This window comes from Myotis brandtii, unplaced genomic scaffold (genome assembly GCF_000412655.1).
Source record: "Myotis brandtii unplaced genomic scaffold, ASM41265v1 scaffold115, whole genome shotgun sequence".
Classification (NCBI taxonomy): Eukaryota; Metazoa; Chordata; class Mammalia; order Chiroptera; family Vespertilionidae; genus Myotis; species Myotis brandtii.
This window is the reverse complement of record NW_005353967.1, coordinates 14,104,169-14,113,109: the sequence shown is the minus strand read 5'-3', so window position 1 is coordinate 14,113,109 and position 8,941 is coordinate 14,104,169. Positions and strand designations below refer to the sequence as shown.

The 8,941-nt window shown below is 35.8% G+C and overlaps 1 protein-coding gene across 2 annotated transcripts in view; it reads right to left on the bottom strand.

The window, feature by feature from the left end:
• The window catches only part of GTF2H2 (general transcription factor IIH, polypeptide 2, 44kDa), a 24,514-nt gene that overhangs the window by 8,006 nt on the left and 7,567 nt on the right, over window positions 1-8,941 (bottom strand). For both annotated transcript variants that reach the window (XM_005857994.2, XM_014549490.1), the window contains 5 exons: window positions 6,840-6,945; window positions 5,054-5,144; window positions 4,656-4,743; window positions 4,091-4,198; window positions 2,288-2,351 (listed from right to left, as the gene is read on the bottom strand). In XM_005857994.2, coding sequence (XP_005858056.1) covers window positions 2,288-2,351; window positions 4,091-4,198; window positions 4,656-4,743; window positions 5,054-5,144; window positions 6,840-6,945 — 457 coding nt within the window. The remainder of the gene's footprint in view (window positions 1-2,287; window positions 2,352-4,090; window positions 4,199-4,655; window positions 4,744-5,053; window positions 5,145-6,839; window positions 6,946-8,941) is intronic.

Sequence of the window (8,941 nt, the reverse complement as noted above, 5' to 3'; positions counted from 1 at the left end):
GAGGTGCCCAGATGAGGCCCAGCTGTGAAGTAATGCAAGCTGCTGTGGGGCCTTGGGCCTTCTCTTGGAAGTTCTGGGTCTGTCTGGCCCAGCTGCAGTTTGTTAGGTAATTTTCAGATTGCAAAGGGCCAGGGCATTCATATGCAAAAGCCTCTGCTCACAGCTTGGGTGGGGCGGGGTCTCAGGGAATCAACAGGGCGGAGCAAACAGCTATAGTTGATCCTCAGCCCTGCCCTAAGAGATCCCGCGTCTCAGTGTCCCCGTAATCGCTGCAAGTTCCTCTGAGAGAAAGCCGCCCTCGAGTTCTGAGTTCTGCCCACTGCCAGACAGTCAGTTTCTCCCTGTATGAATCTGGGTCCCCAGAGACTCACCCAGAACTGAAGTTCAGAGCAGTCGGGAGCCTGTGACTCCCTCCCAATTGAAAAAGACAATTGCATCCTCAGTTGCCAGCCCTTTCCACGTGCGCCTCCATACTTCTGCACTTTACTTCCGCACCTCCTCTGAGTCTCATTGTGCTTTTCTCTTTGCTTCTAGTTGTAGAATTTCCACTCAGCCAGCCTTCCTGTAGTTCTGGATGATGTCCGTTTTGTCTTTTAGTTGTATTTTTGAAGTTGTTGTGGGAGGCAGCAATTTCCAGTGTTTACCTATGCCGCCATCTTGGTTTTTCTCCTCTTTTGGTTACTATTTGAATGGAATATTTTTCTGTTCTTTTACTGTCAATCTATGTGTCTCATTTGATATAAAGTCTCCTGTCTGCATTTTTGTTTTGAATAGTTTCCATTAATGTCTTTGAATTCACTAATCTTTTCTTCTTCAGTGACTAATTTGCTGTTAAATTTTTTATCTTACAAACTGTATTTTTCATCTCTAGAAATCTGAATTGGGTTTTTTTCCCCTAGCTTCCATGTCTCTTATCATGCTCATGTTCTTCTCTACTTTCCTGAACATATGGAATATACACATACATACATACATACCTATCTTTTAACACTTTGTTTACTAATTCTGTCACTTGTTATTTCTGGATATGTTTCCATTCTGTGATTTTTCCCCTTTTTATGGGTATTATCTGACTTTGCATGCCTGGTAATTTTTGATTGCCTGCCAGACATTGTGAATTTTGCTTTGGGGTGGTGGACTTCTTTGTATTCCCTTAAGTATGGTGAGGCTTTTTCTGAAATAAACGTAAGTAACTTGAAATAATTTGATCTGTTCAAGACTTGCTTTTAAGTTTGTTAGGCTGCCCAGTGCAGCTGTTAGTCTAGTGTTAATTTGGTTCCATTACTGTGGACTCTGTTCAATGCTTATTATGTTAAGAGGCCTCTCCAAACTGACTGGTGGGGATATAAACTACTCCCTGCCCCGTGTGAGCTCTAGGGATTGTCCTGCCAGCTCCTGTCCACTGGCTCTTTCCATAGCTCCAGGAGTTTGCTCACAGTGACTCATGAGGAAGTCCCTGTAGATCTTGAGAGCTGTGTGAAGCTCTTTACACTCTAGTACTCTGCCCTACAAAATAACAGCCATTTCAGCCTCCTCAAACTCTGAACTTGGTTTCTTCAACTGAGCAAGACCTCCAGGCTCTGTGTGGGTTTTCCTTCCCTATACTGCAGCCTGGAAATTCTCTCTCGACAGTGAACTGCAATCAGAGGGCCGATGTCTTTTGTTTCCCTTCTTTTAGGGATTCTTATCTGCACTAACTGTTTCCAATATCTGAAAACTGTTGTTTTATATATTTTGTCTGGTTTTCTGGCAGGAGGCAAGAGGGTAAATCCAGTCCCTGTTACACCTTATTTATAGCTGGAGACAGCAATCTTTTTTTATAATATTTAAAAATTACTTTCTTAAATTTACTAGTAGTTTTACAATTATGTAAAATGTAAAGCTCCAAAGTTAAAACAAGGTATATGCAGAAAAGTCTATGATCTATCTCTTTGCCTTCCTCCACACACCTAGGTAACCATTTTTTAGTTTTTCCTTTTGATTTCCATTACAATTTTTATTATTAATATAAGCAAGTATGTATATCTACTCTAATTCCTTCCCTCTTCTTAGATAATTGGTAGCATTCTATACACTTTTCTTTACCTTGTTTTACTTAGTAATACACCCTAAATATTACTGCATAGGAGAATAGAGAGATAGTTCTCACTCCTTTTTACAACTATATAGAATGTAATATTTTACAAAAGCCATTACATTTCAAGTCCATCTTTTTCATTTGTAACTTATAGAAGGGAATTAACACTATAAAAACATCATCACTGACAGTTTCCAGGTTTTTACTTACGCCATGCTGAAAGAGGGCTTTGCATCTTGATCAGACAGAGAAGCAACGGTATGCTGAGGAAATCCTTCATAGAAAAAATGTATTACTTCCTTTTTCCAAGCAAATAATAAAATTCTAGGACCAGAAACTAAAAATGTTCCTACCACAAAGCCCACAAAGTTATACAAAAGTTCTCTTTCCTGCCTTTAGGTATGTTTAATATAGCGTGGTCAAACTGACTGTAATTCCAGGTTACAAGAAAAATAAAAGTGGAGGAAATGGGGGAAAGATCTGTCCACACATATGACCTCAGATTCTCAAGTTCATATCTATATTTTCTAATTTAATAACAACACATATTGCTTTTTAAGAAGAAAATGTAATTTTTAAATAGTTACTGATACAATAGAGGAATCTATTGCTTGATCTACTTTCACTTTATATAAAAATATATGTCCCTGTTTAAAATTTTGGAATATCCAAACACATGTAATGTGCTTTTCACATATAGTTTTCAATTTGAAGACAAATGCAAGAAAAACATAAACCATAAACAAAAAGATATTTTATTACATAAAAATGTTAAATATATGTACATATCAAAACAATGACCAACTGAAAAAATATTTACATCAGGTGATAGAAAATGGGTTGATATTCCTAAATGGCTTTAACAAATTAATTTGAAGAATAAATTATTATAAGATTAAACAATAACTTTAAAATGGACTACGGAAATGTATCATATCAAAAAAGATTAGCCAAGGGACACCCGGGACTTATTTAAACTCTGTTGCAGTGCAATAAACCTGGCCTGGTGCCCCCACTGACCAAAAAAAAAAAAAAAAGATTAGCCAACATACTATCTAAAATGTGTTGAGTGTTGCCCAGTCGGTGTGGCTCAGTGGCTGAGTGTCAGCCCATGAATGAGGAGGACACATGCCGGGGTTTTAGGCTTGCTCCCCAGTAGGGGGTGTGCAGGAAGCAGCTGATCGATGATTCTCTCTTACCACTGATGTTTCTATCTCTCTATCTCTCTCCCTTCCTCTCTCTAAAATCAATAAAGATATATAAAATGTATTGGGTGTTTATGGCAACCATTATTCTAAATGCTTCATCTGCATTAACTCAATCCTAGCAATACACAAGATAGACACTAATCTCATTTTACAGATGAGGAAATAGGAAAGAGCTCTTGACCAGCACTATAAATGCCACAAAACAAGGCAGAAAAGCATTCCATTTCACTTACAGGTAAAAAAAAATGCATATTAAGCAGGAGATTCTTCTTATATTTAAAAAGTTGTATCTTTTTAAGTATAAATGTAATGAATGATTATAAAATTTTTAGAAAATAAAGGAAAACAAAAAAATTTTTACATGATACAAAACCCATCATTCTGTCTCCTGAAAAAAATCACATTGAGCAATTTGATGTAATTTCCTACAACCTTCTGTATCTTTTCAATTTGTATTACACAGCTTTGATCAAACAGTACTGAGTAATACAAGTTTTGTAGCTTATTTGTTAAATTTCCTGGTATAAGGATTTTTCTATAAAAACAGTGTCTTTAAACCTTTCGCGCTGTAACAATAAAAACCAGTAGTGTTCTCTGAGTGATAGGACTACAAATGGTTTTAATTTTCCTTTTATATCTCTGTATTTTCCAAAATTGCTTCACCAGCATAATTTTCTCTAACTATAAAACATATAAGTTTAAAAAATCTTAAATGTTAAAATAACTTGTGCAAATAAAAATAGAAAGTCTAGTTTAACCCAAAAATATATATATGTTAAATGTCTATTTTAAAATAAACACTTACCCATACGAATCAGTGAGCACTCAGAACTTGAGCTAGCAGGAGGAGGACTAACATGATGTGTTAGCAATTCTTTGTAATGGCTTTCATCTAAAATAACATGGTATGTGCCTAACAAGAAAAAAAGCAAAATAAAATAAAATCTGCTTTCCAGAGAGAATAATGAATTATATAATTTCTATGTATTTCTATAAAAACATTTAATTATCATTTTTCAAAAATCTTATTTAAATAATATCTTTACTTGTCTTCTCTAGGAATAATTATAATTACAATTTAATTAAAGCCAAGTTATAAGATCTTTACAAAGTATTACATCTAATGAAATTTCTAGCTTTTCAAGAGTATACTGCCTCTGCACACTGACATAATTTCTGAAAATTCCTTGCATTTTGAGATATCAACAGAATCAATGATATATTTAAGATGACTACCCATATTTTGGACTTCAGGACATGAACTCTTTAATTAAAGCTTAAAAACAGGCTAAAACACCCTAATTTAATTAATAGCTTGTTACTTCTTACATAGTAATTATGAGTAAATATTGAAGATTCTAAATATATACCACCAGTTTCACGAGCAAGTACAGTGCAAACCCGAACTTCTGCAGACAATCCAATAACAGACACTCTAATTTTAGCTGTCTTTAGGGTCTTCATAAAATCCAAGGAAATGGATGGTTTGGGGGGAAGAAAAAAAGAGCATTAAACAATTAATGTTTGAAAAATAAACAGAATGTTCTGAAAACTTGTAAAACTTACAAGAATTAATTTACAGATTACAAAATCTATGTATATAAAAGCCTAAGCGACTGGCCAACCAGCCAACTGTTTGACCGGCTGACCAATAGCTATGATGCGCACAGACCAAAAGGGGCAGATGTTCAACACAAGAGTGGAAACCACTACAGAATTTTCTTTAGAGTTGTAATTTTGGTTGTGATTATAAAATTACTGTATCTACCTTGATTAGGTCATAGATATTAGATGGATCACAAGTTGTGAGGCTGCTAAAGATGATTAGGACTTCTCTACTTGTATGCCCAGGCATGTGTCTAAAAAAGACAAAATACAATCCAATTAGGTACAACAAATTACAATAATATAGTTTACCCAAAAAGGACAGTATACATGGTTTATAAATTTAGACTACAGAATATTTCATTTGTTTCAACACTGCAAAGAAAGGAATTGAAAATTCTTGTAAGTTTTAGGGATAGAGAGATAAACAAGACTGACAAAGGTTCTTGACATCATTAATCTTACATTCCAGTAGATTTGTTTCATACGAAATCTAAAGGGTACATTGGAAAGTACAATAATACCTTATGGGTCAATTTTAGGATGTATACATGTGGCTTGACAACAGTAATGTACTTCTTTTTTAAAGTTCAGGGTGATTCAGAGTCATAATAAGCATAAACATTAATTTTTGTGTACCATTTATTGATTTTTTTTTTTTTTTTACAGAGAGTAAAGGAGAGAGATAGTTAGAAACATCGATCAGCTGCCTCCTGCACACCTCCCACTGGGGATGTGCCCGCAACCAAGGTACATGCCCCTGACTGGAATCGAACTTGGGACCTTTCAGTCTGCAGGCTGACGCTCTATCCACTGAGCCAAACTGGTTAGGGCCTTGTGTACCGTTTAATTAAATGATGGCTTATGGACTTTTAAGATGTGATAAGCAGTTATCCCCTATACTAAATAGAGATTTCTACGCTTTTAGGAGCAATTTTATCAGTTATTTATAGCCAACCTGCTTATATCTTCCTTATTAGGCTCTTAGCTTTCACTTGTGGATGTTGCTTTGGTGCCTACCTTTATTACACATATTACCTTCTCATCTACTTTGAAACTAGAAAAATATCTATTATATAAAGGTATAAAAACCTGAGTCAGGACAAATTAGCCAGGGACAAAATATATGAGCTTTAACTATACTGAATACTTCCTCTTGGGTCTAAGTTATATTCCATATAGTTGAACTTGTTGGAAAAGAGTGCTATTAATTTACAGATTACAAAATCTATGTATATAAAAGCCTAAGCGACTGGCCAACCAGCCAACTGTTTGACCGGCCGACCGATAGCTATGATGCGCACTGACCACCAGGGGCAGATGTTCAACACAAGAGTGTAAACCACAGGCATGGACACATGAACAGACTGATGAATCTCAGAGGGAAGGGGGGAGGGAGGAGGGCGAGGAGAGATTAACCAAAGATCTTATATGCATACTAGAGGCCCGGTGCATGGATTTGTGCACCGGTGGGGTTTCTCGGCCTGGCCTGTGCCCTCTAGCAATCCGGGAACCCTCAGGGGATGTCGGAGAGCCAGTTTTGGCCTGATCCCCGCAGGCCAATCCGAGGGAGCCACTGGTGCACAAATCCATGCACCGGGCCTCTAGTAAGCTAATAAAAGGCAATAAATATACAATAAACTCAAATTATTATACCACATTAAATTCCATATACAATCAATTTTCAATAAAATAATTTTTCAACAAAACATTTCTTTTGTAATACTAACACTGCTACAATTTTAATTATATTTTTCTAAAACCTCACCAATTAAAATATAAAATAAAAATGAACACCACACTAAACATCATAAATGACATTACATATTTCTCTTAATAATGATTTCATTATAGCTGGGTGTATAGAGATACATATTAACATATTATCCTTTCAACAACTTATTCAAAACACTTTGAGATCAAATATGTAATAAATATAAAACACTAACTTTAGAGTTTGCATAGCCATGTTTAAGGAGTTATAAAGAGATGGCTCTCCATGGCAGGTCATATCTACAGCTTTCTTCAAAGATGTTATGTGTTTTCTAGGGTTTCCTAAAATAGAAATGGAATAATTTACTTTTATTTATTTTTAATTTTATTTATTTTAGTTACAGTTTACATTCAATATCATTTTACATTAGTTTCAGGTGCACAGCATGGTTGTTAGACAATCATATACTTTACAAAGTGTATCCCTTGTTAATTTACTTTTAATAAAACTCTATTTATACATTATAGAATTTATGTCTCTCCCAAAATTTACATATTTATGTTAAAGAACAGAATCCTTTCAATTCATGTCTTTAGTAACTTGCATTTTTATGAGAGATGTTTGTTATATAAAGTCTCACTTCACACTAAAAAAATATAGTAAGTCCACACTAACGTTGTCAATAGGTTCTAAAACTTTAAACGAAACAATGTAAAACGAGACTGCTTTTACTAATTGATATAAACAAGAGTTAAGCTCCTACAGCATCTCATCACTGCTATAATGAAATGATGCTGAACTTGATGTTATTCAAGGATCTGCTGTACAAATCGCTTTTTACCTATTAGCACACATTTTAAATATTAACCTAGAGTGCATAACTTTTTACTTTTACTATTTCCCTATTTCATCACTTTTAAGACTAACATATGTTCACATTTTACAATCTCTGAAATCATGCTGTGTCTTACATCACTGGCAGCCACACAGCATGTGGAAACCTATGAATGGCTATCGATGTGTTGTTGCTTCAACTGCATTATGTATATTGTTTGTGCTATTCACATCAAGTTTAACTGTGATTTAAAGTGTTTTTTAGAAAGGTTATTAATACAAAAGGTTAAATCTTTATGTAGAAAGACATGGCACAGAGCAGTGAGGTGTAAATTTGTACTAGTCAAGCAAAAATTCATTGATAGAAGAATGTCTGCAATTCTACATTTTTCTTCAGGGGAAAACCCCAAGAGCTTTAAAAAACCTAAGGAGGATTTCCACAAATATACAAAGCTGTGTTATCTTCTGTTATAGAAATAATATCTATGAAAAAATTCTCCATCTCAAGTCAAGTTATACAAATGAAGGGAGGACAAACTGCCAAATTCTTTAGAATGGTTGATCAACACATTAAATCATTAAGAAGCTGATATGAACAAGTCACATATCACTGATCTTGTGTCAAAGTTTAATTGCTAGTGTTTCCTTCTTTTTTTTTTAATTGTCAACAGAGGACATGCTTAGAGAGAGGAAAGAAGAGACAGAGAAAGAGGGAAACACTGATGTGAAAGAGAAACATCAATCAGTTGCCTTCCTTACATGCCCTCACTGGAGACCAAACCCACAACCCAAGTATATGCCCTGACCAGGAATTGAACTGGCAACCTTTCAGTGCACAGGATGACACTCAAACAATGGAGCCACTCCAGCTGGGCGGTGTTTTCTTCTTGATGGTACCTCAAAAATTATGAAATTTGAGAGTCAATGAAATATAGTACTTTTCAGACATTTTCTCCTATTTTAACAGTCTTCATATTAAGTAATGATAATCAAAACTGACTGCGTGGCCACTGTGGCTCAGTGATTGAGCATTGACCTATGAACCAGGAGGTCATGGTTCGATTCCTGGTCAGGCAGGGCACATGCCTGGGTTGCGTGTTCAATCCCCAGTGTGGGGCATGCAGGAGGCTACTGATCAATGATTCTCTCTCATCATTGATGTTTCTATCTCACCCTCTCTCTTCCTCTCTGAAATCAATAAAAATCTACACTAATAAAAGAGAAACATGGTAATTAGCGTACAACCGCTACCCTTTTCATTGGCTAATCAGTGAGTATATGCAAATTAACTGTCAGCCAAGATGGCGGCCGGCAGCCAGGCACTGAAGCGAACAGGGAGGCTTGCTTGCTGCAGACTCCAACGGTCCGCGCCTCACTTGCCGGCCTCTCATCTGCAACTCTAAGAAACTATATACTATGTTGCAAATAAGAAGCTAAACAAAACCCCAGAAAAGGGCTTCCATTCAGCCGGGCTCGGACCGCAACATTGTATCTATGTTTTCA